The following is a 25,784-nucleotide window of genomic DNA, read 5'->3' on the forward strand; positions in this document are numbered from 1 at the left end:
TCCCCTTCAAAGTGCTGCCGTGCAAATTTTTTTGTCGTGCGCGTTTCGACTCCTAGTCTCACCCATGCTGCCAAGCGTGTTCCCTCTTCAAAGTGTTGCCGTGCTTATTCAATTGTCGTGTGCATTTTGACTCCCAGTCTGTCCTGCACTAATGCTATCGTCGAGCATGCCCTTGCTGCATGATGCCGCGTGACTGTCACTATGAGCCTTATGTTTGTCCGCCTTATGCGCTCCTCGAAGTCCACTGTCGTGCACAACTCCCTGAGATGACGGTCGTGCATGCCTGACTTTAACATACTGTCACATGCAATCTTTCTGTCAATGCACACACGCCTTTTGCATACGCTTCCACGCATGCCTTCCCTACCGGCCCCTTCGTGTGTGCATCAACAAGGTCCAATGCTCATCACCTCTTCATCCGCATTGAAGTCACATTCATGCCTTTATCTCTTATCCCCAAGGAGTCAGACCCCCTTCCTAATCCTCAGTGAGTCCGCTTCCACCTACCATCCCTCACTGAGCCACCATCACCATCTGAACCCACTGCCCATAAATGGTCTTGGCCATTTCTTCTTCAGTGAGTCAGACTACCATCCACTGGCCCATTCCTCATGGAGCCTCATCCACTTCACATCTCCTAGTGAGTCCACCCCTCATTGGGAACCCACGTACGTGGCTACTCGTACATTGTCTAGCTGTACGACCCTAAATAGTAGTGTATGTCCTGGCTGCATGATGTTAAACCGTTTAGGTCATGGGCAAAAAGGCCTAATAAAAAGGAGGTTGGTGAAAACAGTCTCTACGGCATTGCTTCTCCCTGTTCAAGTGAAAACCCGCCAGGACACTCGGACCAATAAGTAGGTTGATGTAATGCTCACCTCCATAGGCGGCTTCAATTGGCATTTTAAAAAAAAAAATTCTCGATAGCATAATGCCCTATTATAAGGACCCAAATACAAGAACATCAAGAAAAATCTGACCGTCTGAGTCCATTCATGAAAGGACCGAAGAGTCAAAAGAATCACTGAGACAGCAAGTCAGGGTTCATGCTAAAGGGCCCCATTCCCAAGATGTCAACCCAAAAACAAGAATATTCATCTTGACAAGCCAAAGCCGCTCCCACAGATAAGAAACTGTCAAACTAAGTCAATACCTACCCACAACAACAAGGGTGAAGCCCCCAGTGGTCGCCTCCCCAAAACCCCTCCCTGGTCAAACCAGACATTTGGGACAGCCAACAAAAAGCACTCAACTGGCCTCACCAGGATGGGGCCCACAGAGGTACCCTGCTTGTCAAAGCTAACCTAGTGTAACAGTAAAATGCCCACCAAGAGCTCCTTGGCTGTCTATCCAAAGCAAAGATTTTTTGATTGACTGGGAAGAAAGCCCTTAAGCAAGACCCTCGACTGCCATACAAGCCCGGATTCTGACCAACTCGGTCTACAAGCCCTTAAGTAAGGCCCCCAGCTGTTAGAACCACAACAAAAATGTCCGATAAGGGTGAGTACTCTAAACACATCCCTCAAATGTCTCCACCTCTGGGTCCACAACAAGGCCCCCAGCCATCAAAGAGCCTTGATCACCTCTCTGAGAAGCAGCTTTGCACTGTTTGAACACATTTTTTAGCACCTTGGTCTCCGATGCTGAGTAAAAAGGAAGTACGTTAATAAAGCCTCAATATACAGCGAAAATTTTGATAGTCTCAGAATGGCCCCAGAACTGGTCCAGATCCTCATAAGCACTTAAAAAGGACACCTGTCAAGTTTCATCAAAATCAGACTTATCTAAGGTAGTGAGCATAAAGAAACAATTTCGACAAATTCGGCCTCTTGCACTTTGAAATGGACTCTGTAACTAGAACTATATTTTCAGTGAATCAAACAGCTGCGGGACCACTGCCATTGGATCTGCCATGGTTGAAAATCCCTATGAGTCAAGTTTTATCTTAATCGGGCACTCTAAGACAAAGTTATGGGCAAAATACCAAAGTAGGGTAGGCCGCACACTATTCTCGTGTGGCCACCCTACACCAAAATACCATTAAAGGTGGCTATTTTTGCAATCACGGGTAGTAACTTTCGTAGCCTATATCTCACTCATTCCAAGTCGGATCGTGCCCAAAATTTGTGTGCGTGTTCGTCTCATCAAGACAAGCGTTTTGATATGTGGTACGTCCCATGTTGATGCCCGAGCAAGGAGAAAACTTAGAGAGAAGTTGTTGATTCGTGAAGAAAATTACAGAAAATTTAACAGCAGCACGCGTCACTCGAGCAACCAAATCACGTTGCTCGTGTACTTGATAAAAGTGAAACCAATTGCATTATGTACGTTAGGTCTGAGGCTATCTTTCGTCTGAACCTTCGTACAATGAACAATTGGATTTCACACACAAAGGTGATGAAGCTGCTGTATATTCCGGCCACCGAATTTCAAGATTTCAGCCAAAAACGCAAGACGACGAAATCTTCGTCCGGATACAAAATCGAGTTACGTTTGTTGCAACGTGATCGTGATGGCATGCTCAATGTGATTCCATGAAGAAACCGAAGAAAAATATCAAGAAACAAGCACATTATCGATCCAAAGTTTTCAAGATTTAAGCAAATTTTAAGTCTCATGATCATGGATTAAAAACCTGATTCATGGCTTGAAGTTGGTACCAAATCGATCACCATGTCGAGCCTTATAAGAAAACAATTATCTGTCGATCAAACGGGCATCAGAGCAATCCCAGATCAGTCATGTAAGATCACGCAAGTTCTCGGACAGTAGCAAGGACTGTTCTGAAATTCCACACATTGTTAGGCAGTGGCAAAACAGTCCTTTTGCACCCATTTTTAAAATTTCATTAATCTAATTAAATTGTAATTATCTTAAATTTTAGGTGGTTTTTTAGTATCCACCCATGTTTGGGCCTAATTCTATACAAACATGCAATGCCTAATTATAAAAAAACCTTGGGTTCATTCATCAATCATTCAATAAAATTTTTCAATTCTTGCTTAAGCTCGTGGGTGTGTCTTAAAGAGAGAGAGAGGAAAGAAAAGAAAAGGGCTGGTACCCCTCGGTAAGGTAGCTTTCTCTCCTCCTCTTTTCTCTCTCATATCTATCTTTCTCTTTCTCTCTCCTCTTTTCTCTCATCTCTATCTCTCTTTTTCTCTCTCCTCCTCTTTTCTCTCATCTCTATCTCTCTTTTTCTCTCTCCTCCTTTTTTCTCTCATCTCTATTTCTCTCCTCCTTTTTTCTCTCATCTATATCTCTTTTCTTTCTCTCTCCTCTTTTCTTTCTCATCTCTATCTCTCTCTTCTTTTCTCTCTCATTTCTCTCTTTCTCTTTTCTCTCATCTTTATCTCTTTCTCTCTCTTCCTCCTCTAGTCAATTATGTTTCCCTCTCCCTGTTCCTCTTTCTTTCTGCATTCACGCATGGTGGACCTATCATCTGGTGTGATGCCTTCCTGCTCATGAGGCATGAACAGTAAGCCGGGCCTTAGTCTGAGTGGCGGGTGGGGCCTTTATTATAATTCTCTTTTCTCTCTTATTTCACAGACTACGCAAGCCTATCGCCACTTGTGTTTTCTCTCTCTTTCTCTCTTCTGTTACAGACAGTGAGAGCTAGTGCTGCCTGTGTCTTCTCTTTGTTTCTTTTCTTCTATCACAGCCTGCGTAAGCCTAGCGCTACTTGTGTTTTCTATCCTTATTCTTCTATCATAGACAGCGGAAGCCTATCGCTGCCTGTGTTCTTTCCCTCTCCTCTTTCTTCTGACACAGCCGGCACAAGCCTATTTCCTTCTGTGTTCCTTCTCCCTCTCTCTTTTTTTCACAGACGGTGGAAGCACATCGCCGTCTATGCTCTTTCTCTTTCTTCTCTCCTTTTTTCACGGCCGGCGGAGGACCATCGCCACCTGAGTTTCATCTACTTATTTCTCATGTCACAGTCGACGGAAGTTTGTTGCCGCCTATGTTTCCTCATTCTTCTTCCTCACGTCATAGTTGGTGGAAGCCATTGCCCTCATTGCTGAATGTGTTCGTTCCCCCTTCCTTCCCTTCTCTCTCTTCTTATTCTCTCATTGTTTTCCCTATTACTCTCTTCTTCTCTTTTCTCTTATTTTCTTCTTCTTCTTCTTTTCTCTCTATCTTCCTATTTTTCTTCTTTCTTTCCCTTACCCTTTTGTTTAACTAAGTGAGGTCGAGACTAGCCTTCTATGATAGTCCTGTCGTTTAGGCATAATGTCGTTGTGCCAGTCAGAGTTAAAGTGCCCGCTTTATTACCACAACAGATTAGCCATTGTATTTACCTAGTTGGCAATGGTACTATCGTATGGTAGTAATTCTGTTGAGCCTGTTTGAGTTATCGAACCCAGTTTACTGCCATGCCAGGTCAATTACCTGCTAGTTTAGTCATCTCTTCGCTCTCACAGTTTGGTCAAATTTTTCTAACCTCAATCTTTTTTCTCTCACTCTTCTCTTCCTCTTTTTTAATGTGCATGTCCATGTATGTTCCTGAAAGGCAAGGTGGGGTCCCTTGACCCACTAGTCTTATAATATTTTTCATGTGTGTGTGACAGTAGAAAAAGGAGAATATAGGCCAAGGGAGGAGATTCCAAACATGTTTTATGACTGGGGGGCTTTCTTCATGATCTTAGAGGGCGTCCACACAAGCCAGCCCAAGTAAGTCTTGAACCCACCTTAAATTCCTCTCTCATCGGTTGATTTACCTGCCCTTGTTTTTTAACAAGGTTCTCGAGAGATCGATCTAAAAGTCCCAGGTTCTAGCAAAACTCAAGACGCTTGCCGCCCATCATCCGGATCTAGAGGGCAAGATCTAGGCACCTAACCAGCTTGGAGACTCCACTGGGGATGTACTATCCCTTAGTCGGATCGTGCTTGTTTGGTTAAGTTTCTTCTTTTATTTTCTGTATTTGCACTTTGGCTTTCGGGTTCTGTAACCCATTAATCCGGATCGTGGATTTTCCTATCCTCACAGTCGTGAGTGTCCCCAGGAAACATGTTCCTTGAACTTCGTTCCCAATCTTCCTTTTGAGCAAAGACCCTAGGTCTAACACCCAGGTTTTAACTTAGATTGGTGTGAGGAGGGACGTAATGGTCCCTAACTCCGTGTCTTCTAGCTTCGGTGAAACGTTTGCCAAGGCCTCTTGCATCAGCAGCACAATGGTGGATGATATTTTTCATCATCATGGGTCCCCGCTAAATAAAAGCCTAGCAGACGGTGGAAATTTTGACAGTCTCAGAAAAACCTTAGAGCTAGTCAAGATCATCTTAAAGACTCTTAAAACTCTCCTACTATGTTTTGTCACATTCCCACATGTCAAAAGCAGCGCAGACTGAGAAACAGTTCTAGCAGATTTAGCCTTTAGCACCCTGAAACAGTTATAACTAGAGATATATTTTTCAGTGTCTCAATTTCTTGTGGTACCACCGCCATTAGATCCGATACAGTTGAAAACCTTTAGGGGTCAAATTTCAGCCTAAACGGACATCCCAGGAAGAAGTTATAAGCAAACGACTGAAACTGGGGGAGGAGCACGCTATTCCCGTGCAGCCACCCTGCAACTAGGGTCTATTAAAGGGATAGTCACGAACAATGACTTGCGATGCTTATATTTTCCTCGCTCAAGATCGAATCGTGTTCATACTTGTTGAAGCGTGTTCGTCTCATTGAGATGAGTGTTTCGATATTTGGACGCCTCGCGATAACACCTAAGCACGTAGAAAAGCTAGAGAGAAGTTGCTGATCCTTAAAGAAAGTGCGAGAATATCAGCAGCATCGTGCCTCACTCGAGAGGCTTAATCAAGCCACTCGCGAGCTTGATCAATGCAAAGCCAATTCCATCACATGCGTAAGGTCTCAAGTTATCTCTGACCCGAACCTCGTACATGATGAATGGTCGGATTCTACACATGAAGCCGACGAAGTGACTACAAATTCCATCACCGGATTTCTAGATTTCGACCAAAATTCTAAAGTTACAAAATCTTCATTCGTGCACAGAATCGAGTTGTGTTTGTTGCCCCGCAATCCTGATGGTATGCTCAGTGTGATTCAATGAAGAAATCACAGAAAAACATCAAAGAATGAGTACACAATTGATCAAAACTTTCAAGATTCATTCAAATTTCAAGTCACATGATCGTGCCCTAAAAAGATGATCCATGGCTAGAAGTTGGTATCAAATCGATCGCCATGCCCAGCCCTACAAGAAAACAATCATGTCTCGATGAACCGGGCATAAGAATGGCTCCGAATCATCTACAAAAAATCATGCACGTTCTGAGGCAACACAAGAACTATTCTTGAATTCCACAGCTTGTTAGGAAGGGGAAAATATGTCATTTTTCACCCTATTTTCTAATTTCTTTTAATTCATTTTAATCTTAATTTCAAACAATTAGAGTTACTTTTGATCATCCACCAATGTTTGGGAGAAATTCTATATATACTGTACCATTATTATATGCAAAAGGGCTTGAACTCTTCACAAAAGAGAGAGTTTTTACTTAATAGAGTTTTCTCTTTCTTCTCATTGTTAGGTCATGTTGGGAGAGAGAGTAAGGAGAGAGAAACTATAGGACCGGTATCCCTAAGCTCAAGGTAAATCTTCTCTCTTCTTTTTCTTTTTTTCTTCTCTCTCTTCCTCTCCTTCTTCCTCCTCTTCTCCATCTGAGTTCCCCTCAAGGGCCATGCAGGGCAGTGGCAATGTCGTGCATGCCTCTCATGTGGTCTCACAGGTCACGTATGGGGGTGGCAGTGACATGCGTGAGCCTCCTTCTCCTTTTGTTCTCACGTGATCAAGGGTGACCTAGCCTGGCACCGCTATATCGGCCTCGGATCCGAGTAGTATTGTCATTGCGCTGGTCTTAAGTACCATGCCCATCTTGCGATTACTCCGAGTAGGTCACTATTCGGTTATTAAGCTAGTCTCATCCCTTCATTAAGTTTTCTTCTCTCTTCGACTTTTGTTCGACCTTCCACTTTATCACTCTAACCCCTCACATTCTTAGCCACACGAATGTGCATTTCCTTAAGACAGGGATGGGCCCTTCGGCCCACTTATCTTGCAAATTAACCATAGTAGTGGTGTGTAGAAAAATAAGTACATCGTAGATCAAGGGAGGCGATTCTGAACTAGCTAAAGCAGCTGGGGGGCTTTCCGTCGTGAACTAAGAGGGCGACCACATGAGTCAGCCCGAGTAAGTCATGGACTCAGGTGAGGGTGGTCCCCACCTCACATCCAAAATTCCTCTCTCATTTGTTAGATACCTGCCCTTGTTATTAAAAAAGGTTCCTGAGAGAACGATCTCAAGTCCCAGGTTTTTTGAACCCTAGACATTATCACGCAATCAAATAGACCCAGGGAGGAAAGATCGAAGCACCTAACCAGCTGGGAGCCTCCACTTGGGACTAATTACCCCTTTGTCAGTTCGCTCTTGTTTGATCACTATCTTCTTTTACTTTTTGCACTACTTTCTATGGCACCTGGGTTATTCCATCCTTTCATCCGAGTCAGGGACTTTCTTATCATTGCATTCATGATTGTCCTAAGAAAGCGAGCTGCTCAAGCTTCCCTCCCTACACTCCTTCTGAGTCAAGACTCACAGTCCGGTTCCTAGGTTCTCTCTTTGTTTGGTGCGAGAGGGGACTTAAGGGTCCCTGCCTCCGTGCTTTCTCGCCTTGATGGACCCTCCACTAAGGCCCCTTACATTGGTAGCACATCTGCTACCACACACAGCACCCACTCTGCTACTGGCAAATCTCTTATCAGTCATAATGTTGAGGTACGCCTATCTCATGAGAGGCAATCAAGCTGCCATTGATTTGTAGGGATGCCGCAAGGCTACCCCCCGAACTTCTATACTACACCAAACCTCTACACTTGGAGGCTCGGCCAACAAAGGCGGAGATCCCAAGGTCTCCACCCCAAGCACACACCTAAGGACTCATGGTTCATCCTCTAGAGCCACACCTCGAGGCAACTTTCATGCTACCTTGAACTCACATTCAAGGCTAGGCCTTCTTGGGCCGAACCTTACACGCTCCATGCATCCCACAGCTCGGGGCAGCACCAGTTCTGTATCAGCTCGGGCACCAGAGGGTCGATCGCTTCGTCCTCCCTCTCATCACACACAGCTTCACCTTGTGAGAGATAGGTTCCTACCCCATCCCTCACAGACACAAGCTCGTAGGTCTTGACCTTCCAAGGTCAAACTCATTGACCGAGCCTGGGCTGAGTCCCAAGTCACTTGGACTGCTAACCGTAAAGGTGCACATGCACCCACTTTGTAGGTTCCTCCTAGCTCCTGACTCAGGCGGAGTCATGAACCAACTCCTTCTTATGCTGCTCTCCCTTAACTGAGTAAACACCTCGAGACCTGATACTCAAAGGTTTTTCTTAAGAGTACCATCTTGAGTCAGCCTTAGGTCAGCCGCGCATCCAGGACTCACAAAGGGACTCGGAGCAGCGGCCTGATGTCTGACAGAAGCCTCCAGCCTCCGAAGCCGAAACCCAGGTGGCCTTCTTTCCGTGGGCCCCACTCCCTACTCCAATTAATAGACACAGCCCTCGAATGTTCAAGAAAAGAGGAACAGTCTAAACCTCAGGCCCAGTTTTGAGGTGAAGTCCACAGTGGCCTCAGGATTAAGCAAAAGAGAGGCCAGCAAATCCTAACAAGAGAGGCCTCCAAGGTAGCTGAGGTCACCACTCTCAGAGACCTCCTGTCTCGTAATCCCTTTTTCTCTCTCCAAACTCAAGAACCTAAGCGAGTTCAAGAGTATTGCTCGGTCATTACTACCAAGCTGCCATGGTCCCAAGACCGTCAAGAAACGATCCTCAAGAGATCGGCATACAAGGCTCGAGTCCCGTTGGGGCATGCCGAACCTTTGCAAAACAGACTTGCCTCGCACGACTCGCCAGCCTCGGCAGTCCACTGCGTCACCTGACTCTGACCTTCCAGAAGAGACGGTCAGTGTCATGGTGATCAATGATCCAAATGATGCCCAAGAAGAGTGGATGAACCAATTTGAGGTAATGGTGCAATCCATCCTCGAGAAGACAGAACGCCTAGAAGCCTCCAGGTCCCCTTCTTCTCACCATGAGACCGATTCCCCGACCGATGAGGACACAGTTCTCCCACCTGTTTCTCAAGACAACTTTGCCTCTCGAGGGGTTTCCAAGACCAATATAGATGCCATGGTCGCTCATAGCCTCAAGAAAAAGGTCCCAAGCATGCAAGAGGTGTCGCTCTACTAAAATTCGTACCCTTCATACATTAATCTGGTATCATTTCCCCCAAACTATCAAAAAGGGAAACTCCCCCTGTTTAATGGTACTACTTCTCCTCACCAGCGTACCGCCCACTTTCAAGGGACCTGTCAAGAGATAGCGACTGACGGGCAACTCCTCCTCTGTCAGTTCGTCGAGACTCGCGAAGGGCTAGCCCTCCAGTGGTATGCTCGACTACCTTCAAATCGGTGCACACTTGACAGAAAATGGAGCAGTTATTCTACAAGCGCTTATACAAAGTCTAATGGAACGTAGAGACTATCGAGCTCCTTACTCTGACTCAAGACCCTGGTGAGCCGGTTGACAAGTTCATCACTCGATAGAGAGAGCTGACAACCTTTCATGCGACCCCCATGACCGAAAAAGAAGTTGTCAAGACCTGTGAACGGAACATGCTTCCCGAGATTGCCCTGCATGTCGAGGCCTCCAATTCGCCCTCCATTTCAGAGCTCATCTCTAAAATAGTTCGTATAGAGGTTCTGTCCAAGAACCATGGAGGATCTCGTCAGCAACCCTCTGGTGAAAATTCTCGCTCCAACTGTCGGGGCAACCAGCAAAAGGCGGTGATGACTAACATAAAGAATGTTGTCCCTCAAACCTTGGAGACCTCCGAGGTACAAATCCCTCAGGCCGGGAGCAAACAACAGTCCTACAATCAGGTCTTACCTCCTAAAAATGCTAGTCGAAGTGACTTCTTGATCCAGCACTAAAATAAGGTTTACCACTTCGACAAGGAGTGGACTCTTGCACTGCTTCGACTGCTGCTAGAACTGCACATGATCCAGTACCTCACCGCTGTTTGCACATTCTTACTGGCACGACTTTCCATAATGTCGTGTGTGTCTCTTAAGATAGTGCCATCGTATGTATCGCGTTGAAAGGTCGTCGCGCGAGTCTTTCTATCCAGACCACCTAGAGCATGCCGCCGAGCGCATCGCTGCTTGCATACCGCTGAGCGTGCCCCTCACCCATGCTACCAAGCACGTTTCCCCTTCAAAGTGCTGCCGTGCGTATTTTTTTGTCGTGCGCGTTTCGACTCCCAGTGTCACCCATGCTGCCAAGCGTGTTCCCTCTTCAAAGTGTTGCCATGCATATTCTATATATGTGTGATTGCAAAAAAAAGGAGAATACAAGCCAAGGGAGGCGATACCGAACTAGTTTTATGACTGGGAGGCTTTCTTCGTGATCTAAGAGGGTGCCCACGTGAGCCAGACCGAGTAAGTCCCGAACCCACCTTAAATTCCTCTCTCATCTGTTGGTAATACCTGCCCTTGTTTTCGAACAAGGTTCCCGAGATAGTGATCTCAAAAGTCCTAGGTCTCCCCTGAAACCCAAGATGCATGCCACCCGATCATCCAGAACTGGAAGGTGAGATCGAGGCACCTAACCAGTAAGGCGACTCCACTGGGGACTTACTACCCAATAGTTGGATCATACTTGTTTAGCTAGTTTCTGCGTTTTATTTTATGTATTCACACATCACTTATGGCTTGCGAGTTTTATGACCCATTCATTCGGATTGGGTATTTTCTCATCCCCTCAATCGTGAGTGTCCCTAGGGAACAAGCTCCTTCAACTTCATTCCCAACCATCTTTTTGAGCGAAGACCACTTGTCTACCTCTCAGGTCTTAACCTAGATCGGTATGAGGAGGGCCTTGAAGGTCCCTCACTCTGCATCTCCTCGCTCTGTTGGAACCTTCACCAAGGCACCCTGCATTGGCAGCACATATGTCGTCACACACAGCTGGCACCCAGCCACAGGAAAGTCACTTATCGGTCGTACTGCCAAGGTATGCCGAAAGGCTGCCCAGTCCCTCTCTACTGAAGGCAAGCAATTTTCCATTGCTTTTGTGGGTCGCCACAAGGCTTCCCCCCACATTCCTGCACCCCCATGAGTCCCTATTCCTATAGGCTCGACACATAGAGGCAGAGGCCCTGTTGCCTCCATGTCTCACACACACCATAAGGCTCGTGGGTCACCAACCTGAGCCACACCTTGGGGCAACTCTTATGTTACCTCGAGTCCGTGTCCAGAATCAGACCTCCCAAGGCCAGGTCCTGAACATGCTACTCATATGTATGCCACCACTCGGTGCAATGTCATCATTACGCTAACCTGAGTACAAAGGGGACAACCTCCTTGTCCTCCTACTTAGCACACACAAGTGCACCTTGTAAGGGGCAAGTCTCCACCTATTCTCTTATAGACACCTGCTCGCAATTCTCGACCTCTTAAGGCTAGATCACTTGCTCGAGCCCGGGCTGACCCTCAGCTCCCCCGTGATCCTTGTCGCAGGCATAGACATCTCCTCGCCCTCGACTCATACATCCTCATGAGTCAACCTTGCTCCTGCCTACTCCTACTTCTTCGAGAAAACATCTTTAGCCTTGGTAATCGAAAACCTTCCCCAAGAGTACCATCGTGAACCAGCCTCGTCATTTTGGTCATGTCTCTGAAGTCCACTTGAGAGCTCGGGGCAATGAACTGATGGAAGAACGATTTCGTCATCCTCCTCGTTCGAAGATGACGTCAGTCCCTGGTCCTCATCCTTTGCCACACCTGATGGAGACAGCAGTCACTAATGCAAGAAGAGCTAACCAGCCACAGTCTCGATCATAGTTTTAACGCGAGGTCCATCAAAGCCTCAAAGCTAAGCATGATAGAGGTCTGCAAATTTTGACTGAGGAAGTGATCAAGGTAGTCGAGGCAACCAACTCTGATAACCCTCGCCACTTGAATTCCTTTTAACCTCTTCAGATGATGAAGCCTGAAGAAGAAGACCATGAGCCCTGCACTATGGTTAGTGTCGTAGAAGATGACTTAGCCACTCAGCAGCCACAGTCCCAGCACCCTCAAGAACCGATCCTCACACGATCGACATAAAACTTGAGTCCAGTCCGGGCACGCTGGCCTCTACTGACCCATCGACTACGTGCAACCCGTCAAGTTCGTAAGCACTCAACTGTAACTGACGCTGACCTCCATAGAGAAACAGTCAACATAATTGTCGTAAGAGAGCCTGACGACGCATAGGAAGAGCACATGAACAAATTCGAAGATATGGTGCGCGCTATGATGGAAAAGATCAATCTTATAGACACCAAACGCCAATCAGCTAACCATGAGGTCAGTTCCCATCACTTAGATGGTGCACCTCCAAGGTAGTCCCCACCCTCTCCCTCACAGGACAATTTTGTCCCTCACCCTGTCTCTTAGGCAGACATTGATGCTATGGTGACCCATAGCCTAAAGAACAGACAAATCTTGGGGATACAGGGTGCGACGCCTTATCAAATGCTATATCCTTCATATATCGACCAGATCCCGTTTCCCTCGTATTACAAGAAAGGGAAGTTTCCTCTATTCAACAGAACCATGTCCCCATACCAGCATATTGCCCACTTCCAAGCAGCGTGGCGAGAAACAATCGCTGATGGGAGACTCCTTCTTCGTCAATTTGTTGAAACCCTTGACGGCCCAACTTTTCAATGGTATGCTCGACTCCCTCCAAACTCAGTACATACATGGGAAGAGATGGAGACATTGTTCTATCAGCGCTTCTATGAGGTTGAGAGAGAGGTCCAAAATATTGAGCTTGTCACCCTGACTCAAGATCCCGATGAGCCTGTGGACCAGTTCATATTAAGACGGAGAAATTTGGCCGCTCGCCATCCCAATCCTATGCCTGAGAAGGAAGCAGTCCAAACTTGTGTGCGCAACATATGACCTGAAATTGCTTTACAAGTTGAGGCCTCTAATCCAACTTCCATGTCAGAGTTAATCTCTAAATCAGACTGCATAGAAAGTCTATCACGCCACCACGGCGGGTCATGACAATAGCCTGCAAGCTCTGGGAACAATCGGGGCAATGGTAGCTCTCGGAACAACACACAGGGCAGCCAATAGAAAGGAGCAAAAAGTGCAGTCGTCACGGTCACTGATCCAAAGAAGGCTCCCTCCCAAACTTTGGACCTCTCCATAGGGGTGAGCACAACAAAGACAACGTCTCAGGCAGGCAAGCAACAACAACTATACAATCGAGTTCCCCCGCCGGTGAATCTTAATCGAGATTATTATTTCACTAGGCATCAAAACAAGGTCTAACCCTTTGAGAAGGAATGGGTCCCTGCATTATTCCGGTTATTATTGCAACAAAATATGATTCAGCTTCTAGAAGCCAAGTTCCCTGAGCAAGCTAGCCTTGACACTCAGGCGAATTATTATGCTTATCATAGAAGGATCAATCATCCAATAGATGACTGCTACACCCTAAAAGATATTATCAAGGCCCTGATTCAGAAGAGTCAAATAAAGCTAGAAGACATAAAGAAGGCCATCAAGGCAGCAGAAGCCTCCGATGTAGTAGTCATTCAAGAAGAAGATGAAGCCCCTGGTATCCTTCACGCCATCTTCGTTATAATGGTTCACAAAGGCATAGTCACCGAAGCTCGCAAGGAAATCTTGACGCCATGTTCAAGGGACTAAGGACCGTTGCCCCCAAATTGAGCCTTCAATCGCAACACAAGCACAGCAGGATGCAGAGATTAGCAAATGAGTTTCTGGGGCGCTACTGTTATTACAAGTTTAGCTAGTGCAATACCTGTGGTAGGAGACAGTGTTGTTACATGGTTGTGGGGCGGTTTCTCAGTAGACAATGCCACACTCAACCGATTTTATAGCTTGCATTACCTTTTACCTTTTTTGATAGCAGGGAGCAGTATTGTACACATCGCGGCTCTACACCAATACGGGTCCAACAACCCATTGGGAACTAATTCTTCGGTAGACAAAATTCCTTTTTCTCCTTATTTCTACCTTAAAGATTTAGTGGGTTGGGTCTTGCTATATTTTTCTCGATATTTGTTTATTTCTATCCAAATGCATTAGGTCATCCTGACAATTATATACCGGCCAACCCAATGTCAACCCCTGCTCATATTGTTCCAGAATGGTACTTTTTATGGGTTTATGCTATAAAACGCAGTATCCCAAACAAATTAGGTGGGGTTGCAGCTATTGCTTTAGTCTTTGTATGCCTTCTTGCTTTGCCTTTTATCAATACATCACAAACAAGAAGCTCTACCTTTAGACCTATATATAAAAAACTGTTTTGGTTATTAGTTGCAGATTGTATTATTTTGGTATGGATTGGACAACAAGCAGTTGAAGATCCTTATATACTGATAGGGCAGATAGCGAGTGTATATTTCTTTGTATTCTTTCTTGTATTCGTACCTTTTCTTGGTCAATTTGAGCGATATTTGATACATTATCAAGGTAGTAAACACATCTTGGCAAGCTAAGTCGTCAGACCTTGACTGCTTAGGCCAATTACCTGGCGAATATTAGTGTGTGGACAGTGAAGAAGAGGCCGCTGTGGTGCAAGTACTTTACTTTTGTTGGCGCAGCAGCTCTTGTCTACCTTCGGTTGCCCGCGTACGCGGGTCCGGCGATACCAGCCTGGCCTCCGCTACCGCTAGCGGTTAGCGCTTTGCTGCTTGCAGCCCCGTTCTGTTTGTTGGCGCAGCAGCTCTTACAGCAAGCGGAGCTTGCCAAAAGGGCCTCCGCTAGCGGCCTCCGCGCCGCGCTGCTTGCAGCCTCCTTTGCAAAGGGAGGCCCGCGTAGCTGGTAAGTCGACCTAGTGCTGCGATACCTGCTTCGTAGGTAACCGCGTACGCGGTTGCGGTAGCATAGGGTGCTTGTAGTACGAGCGCCGCAAAGGGTTGGCCAGCTACGCTGGCCGAAAACTCTATCTGTCCAGCGCTCCTCCGTGAAAAAGAAGTACAGCTCTTTAAAGTTTATACATTTAGGCTTAGCTGCCCCTTGGCTACAGCGTACGCGGTAGCAGCGCAAGTATCGCGCTTGCCGCCCATACCAGCCTCGCTGGGGACTGGCGTTGCTGGCACCACGGCGCTGGAAAGCCACGGTAGCCTCTTGGCGCGTCGCTTGCGCCAAAACAAGCAATACCTTCTTTTTCTGCTGAGCGATTTTGTTAGCGCAGCTAGGGCTATAGAGGACGTAGCTTAGTTGGTTAGAGTATTGGCCTGTCACGCCAAGGGCCGCGGGTTCAAATCCCGTCGTTCTCGATCTTTTATCTCTTGTGCCACGCCGATACCGGCGACGCAGGTTGTGTTAAGCTCTACTCGGCCAACATTTTGACCTATGAAGCACGTAAAGTATAAGATTTTATACGAGGTTGTTGTTTTTGCGCGGCCAACAACTACGCCTCTGCTAGCGGCCGCCGCTAGCGCTTCACCAAGAGGTTTAAAAAAAGAAAGACTCTCCCACGCAACCTGCTTGGCGGGCCAACCAGCGAAGCTGGTAGCGGCGCCGTACCGCTACGCGAACTTCAGCGTGGTGGGCCACGACGTATCTTGTTCTTGGCCATGGCCAACAACTATTACCTAATGTAACTTTGGCCACATTGGGCATTCAACGGACAGTGGTAGGAGCTATAGATCGTTGTGGCATTTCCGCGTTAGATGCTACTACTTTTTGTTGTTGTTCTTGGCCATGGCCACAAAAACTGCTTTCTTGTTGGCCGAAGCCTTCGGCAACAATAGCTTGTTGGCGCAGCAGCTCTTGCTTTACCAGCTAGGCTTGGCCAACCGTAGCTTGGCCGATAGTAAGATCTTGTGCTGCTACCGCGTGAGCGGTTGTAGCACAAGCTGTAATGGCCATGGCCAAGAGCCTTTTGGTGATCCGCGATAGTGTACCCTGTAGCTGAGACCTCGTTCACAGCACTAAGCTACAAGTAGTCTAGCCTTTTGGCGCAGCAGCTCTTGTAGACCAACGTGAAGCGCTAGCGGCCTCCGCTAGCGGCCTAGCGCCGCGCTTCGTTCACGATTGGATTGTCTGCAAGCACCGGGTTGAGTGCCGTATTTGCGGTTAGAGTCCGCGTAAGCCGCTTGTGCAACCGCGTACTACCTGCAAAGCAGGCAGCTTGTTGGCCAGCTACGCTGGCACCGCTACCGGCCTCCGCGGCGCGGCCTAGCAGCGCGGTTGACAAGATCTTTTGTTGCCATGGAAACTTTGTATTTTGCCTTCAGAAGCTAAGCTTCGGCTAGCACCCTCATGTTTATTGTAAACATAATATCTATAACGAAAAGGATTGAATTTGTTGGCATTTTTATTTACTTTATTATTGCTTTAGCATTAGCTCTAATTATATTAGCACTGTCTTTCCTGTTTGCAACACGAAAGGCTGATCCAGAGAAAATATCGGCTTATGAGTGCGGTTTTGATCCCAAAGATGGCGCCCGAAGTCGATTTGATATTCAGTTCTATTTAGTTGCTATACTTTTCAGAATTGTTGATTTAGAGGTTGCCTTTCTTTTTCCGTGGGCATTGACATTAAAGAAAATTGGTTTATGGTCCATGATTCTTTTTCTTTTAACAATAGGTTTTGTTTATGAATGGCGTAAGGGGGCTCTTGATTGGAGCTAGTATAGCGCTTTATTGTATCTTTTTATGTGGCAACCGCGTACGCTACTAGCTTCGCTGCTAAGAATATATGCTGCATTTACCCGCATAGCTGGTCTATACCATATTCAAATAAAAATTAGAATCTTACGCCGCGAAGCGGCACCAAGCTACGCCACCAGCTTCGCAGTACTATTAACTACGAAGCTGATTGGCTGCAAATACAATACTATAAACTCTAAGTAGAAAAAACAACACACTAATGGAGCAACAAAATAAAGTAAAGTCATTAATTAAATCTGTACCAAAATGGATACAGAAATGTTCATTATGTAAGAAGGAAATTGTGTTTTTTATATACCCACAATTTGTTCTTCCTTTCTCATATTTCTTAAGGGATCATGTGAATACGCAGTGCAAGCAACTCATGGATATCACTGCAGTTGATTATCCAACACGTGAAGAAAGGTTTTCAATGGTATATAACCTTTGAAGTGTTTCATTTAATTCTAGAATTCGTATCAAAACGAGTATTGATGAAATTACCCCCATTTCTTCTGTAACACAAGTTTTTTCGTGCGCAGCTTGGTGGGAAAGGGAGGTATGGGATATGTTTGGTGTCTTTTTCTCTGATCATCCTGATTTGAGACGTATTTGAACGGGTTACGGCTTTAAGGGTCATCCTTTACGCAAAGATTTTCCCCTTAGTGGTTATGTGGAAGTACGATATGATGACTCGGAAAAGCGGGTAATTACGGAAGCGGTTGAATTAGCCCAAGAGTTCAGATTTTTTTCTTTTACAAGTCCTTGGGAGCAAATAGAAAAAAGTTAACACTTTAATATAATATTCATAGAATATGTAAAATCTCTCAAAAATTTGTTGTGAGCGATGCGGGGCTACATGTACCAACCTGCTATCGCTGGTATACCTGGTAGCGGTGGCTTACATTGCAGCAAGGTCGCGCCACCTATGAAGCCGGCAAACGCCGTTCATGCTGCTTGCAGCCCCCAAAAACTCTAATGCTCTAATGATGTCGCGGTCCTTTTGGCCAGCTACGCTGGCAGCTGCTGCGCCAAGTTTTTGGCAAGCTCCGCTTGCTGCAAGAGCTGCTGCGCCAAGTTTGTACCTTGTGCTGAAAGAGCTGCTGCGCCAAAAGGTCGCTACGCGAACTTAAGCTACCGCAACCGCGTACGCGGTACCGGTAGCTTGGGGGTTTATAGTTCAATGGCAGAACACGTTGCTCATAACGACGCAGTTGTAGGTTCAACTCCTGCTAAACCCGAGTGCAGCAGCTACCGCGTACGGGGTCGCGGTAGCTGCTGCGCCAACCTGCAAAAAGCACCCTCATAAAACAAAAAAACTTGGAGAAAAGGGTGCTCTTGGCCATGGCCAAAAACTTTTTTATTCTTTCTTTTTCAAAGAGATGTGAAACACCCGATCCCCTTCCGATCTCGAAAAGTGAAACCATTTCTTTCCACATGTACTGCATCTCGCGGGAGACGTGGTATAAGTAAAGAAATTCTAAAGCAGCTAGCTGCTGCGCCTGCTTCGCAGGTTGCGTACACGGCGCAGCAAGCGGTGGCCTACGGCGCCGTTGCCCTCGTAGCAGGTCAGGTACTACCTTATAGATATAGGCAGAAAAGACATAGAAATGAGTTGAAAAAAAGGGAAGAGTTTGTTTTTTAAGTCTTACCTGATCCAAATATGTACCGTGGAATCCAAATTGATTCCTACTTCATCTATTTGATCTACCGTCTCAGTTAAGAGGAGTCATGGAAAGAACAGGTTCAAAATCCTGATCAATTCCTTTTGAAAATCCTGCTGCAGCTGCACGGGCCCTTCCCACATGCCACAAATGACCCACGAATAGGAAAAATCCTATAAAAAAATGAGAGGTAGCTAACCAACTTCTGGGAGAGACATAATTGACTGCATTGATCTCTGTAGCTACGCCGCCCACGGAATTTCAATAACCTAAAGGAGCATGAGTCATATATTCCGCCGAACGTCGTTCTTGCCAGGGCTGTATGTCTTTTTTCAGCCTACTCAAGTCCAAACCATTGGGACCCCTTAGTGGTTCCAACCAGGGAGCACGGAGATCCCAGAAGCGCATAGTTTCTCCTCCAAAAAGGACCTCCCCAGTTGGGGAACGCATTAGATATTTACCTAAACCGGTGGGTCCTTGAGCAGATCCTACGTTAGCCCCAAGACGTTGGTCTCTAACTAGAAAAGTAAACGCTTGAGCTTGAGAAGCTTCTGGGCCGGTAGGACCGTAAAACTCACTAGGATAAGCGGTATTATTGAACCAGACGAAACAGCAAGCAATGAAACCAAAGATAAAGCCCCCAAACTATAAGACAAGTAAGCTTCTCCAAACCATACAAATGCGCGGCGAGCCCACGCAAAAGGTTTGGTTAAGATATGCCAGATTCCACCAAGTATACAAATGAAACCTAACCATACATGTCCTCCAATTATATCTTATAAATCATCCACACTAACAATCCATCCTTCTCCCCCAAAAGGAGATTTTAGCAAATAACCAAATATAACACTTGGGCTAAGTGTCAGGTTGGTTATTTTTCTTACATCTCCGCCACCGGGGGCCCAGGTATCATATACGCCTCCAAAATAAAGAGCCTTGAACACTAGGAGAAAAGCGCCTACACCTAATAAGATTAAGTGAATACCCAAAAGAGTGGTCATTTTCTTTCTATCTTTCCATACATAACCAAAGAATGGAAAGGATTCTTCAAGAGTCTCAGGTCCAAGAAGTGCATGATAAATACCACCAAAGCCTAGGACTGCAGAGGAAATTCAATGAAGTACTCCAGATAATTAGTATGGAAAGGTGTCTCTCACTTCCCCCCCAGGACCTACCCCCCAACCGCCGAGTAGCTAGATGGGGAAGTAAAATGAATCCTTGTTCATACATAGGTTTCTCTGGTTCAAAATGAGCCACTTAAAATAGATTCATTGCTCCCGCCCAGAATACGATTAATCCGGCATGGGCCACGTGAGCCCCGAGTAATTTACCAGACAAATTGATAAGTCGGGCATTCCCGGCCCACCAAGCAAAACCTGTGGTTTCTTGGTCACGACCAGCTAAAGCTAAAGTTCCATTAAAGAGCGTTTCCACGGCTCCTCAGGGAATATAAGGTTTTCATGAGGCTGATCCTGAGCCGCCATCCAAGCACGAATACCTTCGTTTAATCTAAGATTTTTGGTATAGAAAGTCTCAAATTCAGGATCTTCCGCTGCACGGATTTCTTGGGAAACGAAGTCATAGGCACGTAGGTTCAAAGCCAGACCGACTACTCCAAGAGCACTCATCCATAAACCGGTTACTAGTACTTTTAACATAAAGAAATGTAACCAACGTTTATTGGAAAAAGCAACCCCAAAGATTTGGGACCAAAAGCGGTTAGCAGTGACCATCGAATAAGTCTCTTCAGCTTGAGTTGGGTTAAAAGCACGGAATGTCTTTGTCCATCTTCAAATCAAGTCTTTTCAACTTCTTTAGTTGCACCATGAATAGCGCATAGCAGAGCAGCACCCAATACTCCAGCAACTCCCATCATATGAAATGGATTCAACGTCCAATTATGAAATCCTTGGAAGAAGAGAATGAATCAAAATATAGCTGCTACACCGAAACTCGGTGCAAAGAACCAACCAGACTGACCTAGTGGATAAATCAGGAATACGGAAACAAACACTTTTTTTGGAGCGGAGAATGCGATTGCGTTATAAGGTCGCAATTGAACAGATCGAGCAAGTTCGAATTGACGCAACATGAAACCTATTAGTCCGAAAGCACCATGGAGAGCAACAAAAGTCCACAGACCACCTGCCCGCGCCGTAGCTTTAGCTAGTCTTAGGCGTAAGTTCAAAGGTCTACAACTATTATAACTTAAGGGGTTTGTACGAGAAGAAATTCCCAACTCCAACAGGAGCGGAATGGGCCGGCTCGACCCTAAGCTCCTCCAGCGAGATTTCCCCCTTGCTCCTCAAGCGAGGTTTGACTCTCGTTCCTGAACTCGTCCCGTCTGGGATATCACACGTCTATTTTTCATACTAATCTTAGGCGGTTTCCGGTTGGTTACTCGGGTGCTTTCTTTCTCGTGTACCCATCGGACGGCAGCCCTTTCGGGGGTTCCCTAGGCAGTCCTTTCTTTCTGAACTTAGCTTGGAGCCTTAGAACTGGTCTGTTCACTACAACCAAAACAATTTGCGGATTCAGTGACTCACTTAGAATATGGTACCCTAACTGTTTCGCGGAACGGTTTGGGCTTTAACAGCGAGGCAAGCCTGGACTTGTATCTGATTGGGGATTAAGGAATCCTTGTTTCGCCACGCTAAGTATGACTTGTAATCTTCATCCTTAAACCGCATCTACGGTGTGGTGGTACTGTTCGTTAAGTAGAGAACGAGTCCACACCCTTCCAAAGGTGCGGTGTGCACGTTCGGGTTATGGGAGTCGAACCCAACTCTTCCACTACCCTCACACGATCGATCGAATACGACTGAGCAAGCACTATGCTATGAGCCCGTCGTCTTGATCATCGCTTCGACCTCACATCTTCCTTTGTTTAGCTTTCCTATTACTATGAGAGGTATAGTATAGGGTGGTTCTGTAGACAAGCAATGCTTCCGCTCGTTCCACTGAACTGGCTTCACTGCACTCACTGCAGAGTTTAGGAATCCCCTCGTGGCTCCGAGACTGAAAGCGCGACTCGACTCCTTGCCTTGACTGGTTGTCTCTTCACTTAAGTGTAGGAACGTGCTCCGATGTTCGTGAAGTCTACGTTCGGTCCTTCCAAAGCTTCGCCGTTCCGTAGACTTGAGGAGCAGTGTAGTAGTTTTCGGGCAAGTTCCGCACTCCACCCACTTGAGGAGCAGTAGTGTGCGCCGAAAACTCCACTCTAGGACGCGAGTTCTTCAGTAGCAGGGCCTTCGTAAATTGGGCTCTGCTTCTTCAGTGCAGTGTACGGAACTGCTCGGAGTGCCAGACGAACGACTGCTTCTTCAGTGCAGTGTACGGTAGCAGACAGGTTGAACCTCGTTCCTCAATTCACGCGCTGCCAGTGCTTATAGATAGAGGGGAGTAGAGTCAGTGAAGTGCAGTGAAGCATTGTTAGCTAATCAATCGACGTTTGGGGCTACTTCCAATAGTGTGTGGTGACTCTGTGCCTTAACTCGCATAAAGCTCTAACTCAACCAGCCCTACTACCTCAACTTGCCCAACCCTCTTTCCTCCCTTTGCTTGAACTGGACCATACCATGGAAAGGCCTTAACACAGGCGAAGTCAGCCCGCCGCGTGAGAGATCCTCAGGTCAGTCCGTGGGTCAGGTGCTATGGTGAATCGTTGGGCCTTTGCGATAGAGATGCGAAGGTCCGCTTTGTAAGGAAAGAGGCTCGCACGTGGATAGAAGAACAATCAATCCCCATGACAAGCAAGCAAGAACAGAGGCTGGGAAGCATGTTTGAAAGCAACGAATTTGACGTTTTCGAGGTCAGCCATTTAAGCATTTCTTTTGTTATATCGCATTCGGCGCGGCCCATAAGGAAAAGAAAATCATCCTTTCTTTCTGTCGCTTTCGAGGCTGTGGGTTTTTTCTAGTTCTCCATAGCGCTTGTAGGGAATTTCTTTTTTCTCCATGGACAACTGCAGAAACAAGCTATGCTGTCTCTATTTGACTTTTGAACTACGAACTACCGCGTCTTCGTTTCACTCCGACTTGGTCGTTTCTTCTATAATAATAGTATTGGAAGCTACGAATTTAGTTACTTGTTGTATCCGTAGCTACCGCATCTCCGCGTCTATCGGCGCTACGATTTGGTGCCTTAAGTCAAGTCAGTTACGGAGTTGCCTTTCATCGTGTATCTTTTGCGAGAGCTGAAATGAATGGGTTGGTTTGGACAAGTGGACAAGAAAGCCCTGTTGAACAAGTTGTTTGTTAACCAATGAGATCAGGAATCAAGTAGGAAAAGGGAGACGAAGGAAGATTCTATAGGAATCGCCCGAGTCGGAGCAGAAGGCTAAGTTGACCAAGTCCAGTTGTTAGACAGGAAAAGCGTGGATCCTTTTTAGAAAAGAGACCAAGTCGAAGCTAGCAAGCAAAGCAAGCCCCTAAGTCAAGCAAGTTTTGGCCAGCCAATCACGCACCAAGGCGGAGAGCAAGTCAGTGGGGCCAGTTCAGTCAAGGAAGGAACGAACCAACAAACATGGATTTTCTTCAGAAACAAGCTCCTGCGCTCCGAAGAAAGTGGATAAGGGAATTGAATGCGAAGGAAAGAAGCTTGCAACGGTAGTCATTGTTAAGTAGGGTTCCTAGAAAGCGTTAATCTCAAGTCTGCCGGAGAAAAACGAAGGGAGATGAAGGAGAATTAAAGCTTTGTCAGAGCGTTCGAAACAGCTACTCTTGAGCTAGGTAGTTGCTGTTCCTACAGGTGACAGTCCCTGTAGCCAAACAAACCACGCAGAACCAATAAACCAAACTTGAAAGCAAAACCCCCCCTGTCGTCGCTTCGATTTGGTCGATCCTCACACGGCTGCCGGTCAGTCAACAAAGGCAGAGAAAGCCGGTCAGTCAAGCAGACAAGACAGCTTTGAGCAAATAAAACAATCGGATCAGGAAGAAGTAGGCAAATGGAGCTAGTTTAGGGAGGAAAGGAGTCAGCCCTAGCTAACGATATGCTAGGCTTGGGAAGAGTCCTCACTTTGCTGTCACTTTTCCACAGACCTCGAGTTCGCCTGCCGCTTGAGAGATGCGATTTGGTGCTCCGAGATGCTAGGCTTGGTTCCTTGCTTGCTGACTTTCACACTTTACTTGCTTTCCGCGCTTAGTAAGGAAAGAGCTGAATCGCCTTCATTTCATGTAACACAAAGGAAAGCAGCGCAGCGGCTTTTATTGCTTCTTTTCTCACTTCCCCTCACGCCTGTTATCCAAAGTTGACCAACCCAGCAAACTCTAGTGAGATGGTTTGGTCAGCGAGGAAAGGAAAGGAATGGGTAGGAAAGGCGACCTGCCAAAAGCGAAAGGAAAGTTCCTAAAAAGGGAAAGGCAAAAGGCAAGTTGGTCGACAGGCAAGATTGGAGTTCAAGCTTGACTGGAGTGAGAGCTGAAAGGAAAGGTGACAGGTTGGTTCGAGTCGAAAGTGGGATCATTGTTCGAGGGAGGCGGGAGAGAGCTAGTTGTTCAGGAAGCGCTAAAGGTGCAAGGAGGAGCTCCACTTGCACCAAGTCGGAGCGACGAAAGGGCAAACTCTAACACTCCCAAAGTAAGGACGAGGAGCTGGTCGCCTAGAAAGGATGGTCGGCTTAAAGGGAAAGGGTGACAGGAAAGGTGCCGGTGCCGTGTTAGGTCGATAGTCGGCGAACTCAGAGGCGAGTGATGCTTTTGTGCATGCTGCCGTCGTCGGACCTAGGGCATGATTCCTTTGATTGAAGCGGAACCGGACCTAACTTACGGCTTGGCTTGGCTGACTTCGGTTCAAGCTTGGATTGGTTCTTTCTTTTATGCTATGTTCATCTCTCAAGCGGCAGGCGAACACAAAGGCGAAGCGAAGAGAAGGGACACCAATCAGGAGTTGAGAAAGCTGCTCGACTCTATCTAGATGGTCTTGATTCAGCTCTCGCAAAAGATACACACCTGAAAGAAACTTCCTCCACTGACTTCGTCGGAGCACCAAGTCGTAGCTCAACTCTGACAGGCACAAAAAGGCCTTCGGAACCTACCTTACTGAAAAACAACTAACGCTGTCAGGCCGCAGTGTTAGGAATTTACGGCACGCTTCTTACTACGCACTTGTCAACCCTGATGCTCAATGCTCAATGCGAGTCCGGTCCTCCAACCGAGGAAAGAGGCAAGCGGTTCAAGCTCCAGCCAAAAAGAATCCTCTGAGGCGGGCTGACTTCGGATATTTGTATTGGACCAAAGGTTCGTTCTATCCACGAGAAAGATGAAGCTCGAGAAAGACTTGCCATCGTTCCGCTAGAGCTAAGAGGCGTATCTCTAAGGCTGCCGGCTTACTCGAGTTGTTTGGTCCAGTGAAAGAAAAGAAAAGGGAGGACGAGGAGAACTTTCCAAGTCGAAGTGCCGATCGACCAAATCGAAGCGACGAAAGGAGAGAAAGGTGCAAGGAACTAAGTCGAAGTTTATATAGGAACGGAGTCGCTCGACTATAAAGGAGAGGAACGGAGTCGCTCGACTATAAAGGAGAGGAACGGAGTCGCTCGACTATAAAGGAGAGGAACGGAGTCGCTCGACTATAAAGGAGAGGAACGGAGTCGCTCGACTATAAAGGAGAGGAACGGAGTCGCTCGACTATAAAGGAGAGGAACGGGGACTGCTCCTGCGACGAAAGGCAGGACGAGAAAAGCGTTGAGTGAGCTTTAGAGGCCGGATCAAACCAAAGCCCTCTTTCCCTTTTTTTAGGCTTGTAAGTCAGTTTCAAGTAGCTCCATAGACAGCTAGAAAGCCTCTGACACACCTGATTGACTTCGTAGTAGCTTGGACAAGCTACGAAGCTACCGCACCTTCGCTCCTTACGTCGCTCCGGCTTGGTGCTAACAACCTTGCTTCCGACCCGAACAAGGTGGAGTGGCTGGAAAGGGACTAGTTGGAGCACCAAATCGTAGCGGAGCACCTTTTCGAAGCGGCAGGCCGTAAGAACGAGATGCTGCTTGAACTTGAAAGGAAGGGAAGGGAAGGGTTGGGCCAGGGTTGGCTTCTAGGGTTACGCAGAGCTTGTTCGGCATTTATACCATTCATTGGACCGTGTAAGTCAGTTTCAAGGGATGGGACTTTCACTCTACATCGCACCTTCGGCTATTGTCCGATAAACATCAAACTCTTTGTGCCAATACAAAGAAAGCAGGAAAAGCCCACTTTGAAAAAAAGACCTTATAGGCCCCGCAAACCACTCAGAGGCCTTTTCTGCGCTCCGCCGAAGAACGGCTAATTCTAAGCTATTTTCCTTTATTCCGAGACCGATGGTCGTACGCCGCTTATCTCGGAGAAAGACTTGCTTCTACGCTTATAGGGTTGGTCCCC

At 46.7% G+C, this 25,784-nt stretch overlaps 1 protein-coding gene, 2 non-coding genes and 1 pseudogene across 4 annotated transcripts; 3 read left to right on the forward strand and 1 right to left on the reverse strand.

Moving 5' to 3' along the window:
- The first annotated feature begins 13,852 nt into the window (after positions 1 to 13,852).
- On the forward strand, positions 13,853 to 17,003 carry LOC110007797 (cytochrome b). Its single transcript, XM_088874869.1, is given in 2 exon segments — positions 13,853 to 14,138; positions 14,141 to 17,003. Coding segments are annotated over 2 exon segments (750 nt in total). The 3' UTR covers positions 14,605 to 17,003.
- On the reverse strand, positions 14,161 to 25,489 carry LOC148780935 (photosystem II D2 protein pseudogene; annotated as a pseudogene). Its single transcript, XR_016061448.1, has 3 exons — positions 25,306 to 25,489; positions 20,855 to 20,939; positions 14,161 to 20,621 (listed from the first exon to the last, which is right to left on the reverse strand). The product of XR_016061448.1 is annotated as a photosystem II D2 protein pseudogene (transcript).
- Positions 15,314 to 15,387, forward strand: TRNAD-GUC (transfer RNA aspartic acid (anticodon GUC)). Its single transcript has one exon. It is a non-coding gene; the product is annotated as a tRNA-Asp (tRNA).
- TRNAM-CAU (transfer RNA methionine (anticodon CAU)) lies at positions 17,935 to 18,006 on the forward strand. The gene has a single exon. It is a non-coding gene; the product is annotated as a tRNA-Met (tRNA).
- Positions 25,490 to 25,784: the final 295 nt, after the last annotated feature.

Source organism: Amborella trichopoda, chromosome 8 (genome assembly GCF_054954075.1).
Source record: "Amborella trichopoda isolate Santa Cruz 75 chromosome 8, AtrichopodaSantaCruz75HAP2 v2.0, whole genome shotgun sequence".
In the NCBI taxonomy this organism is placed as follows: Eukaryota; Viridiplantae; Streptophyta; class Magnoliopsida; order Amborellales; family Amborellaceae; genus Amborella; species Amborella trichopoda.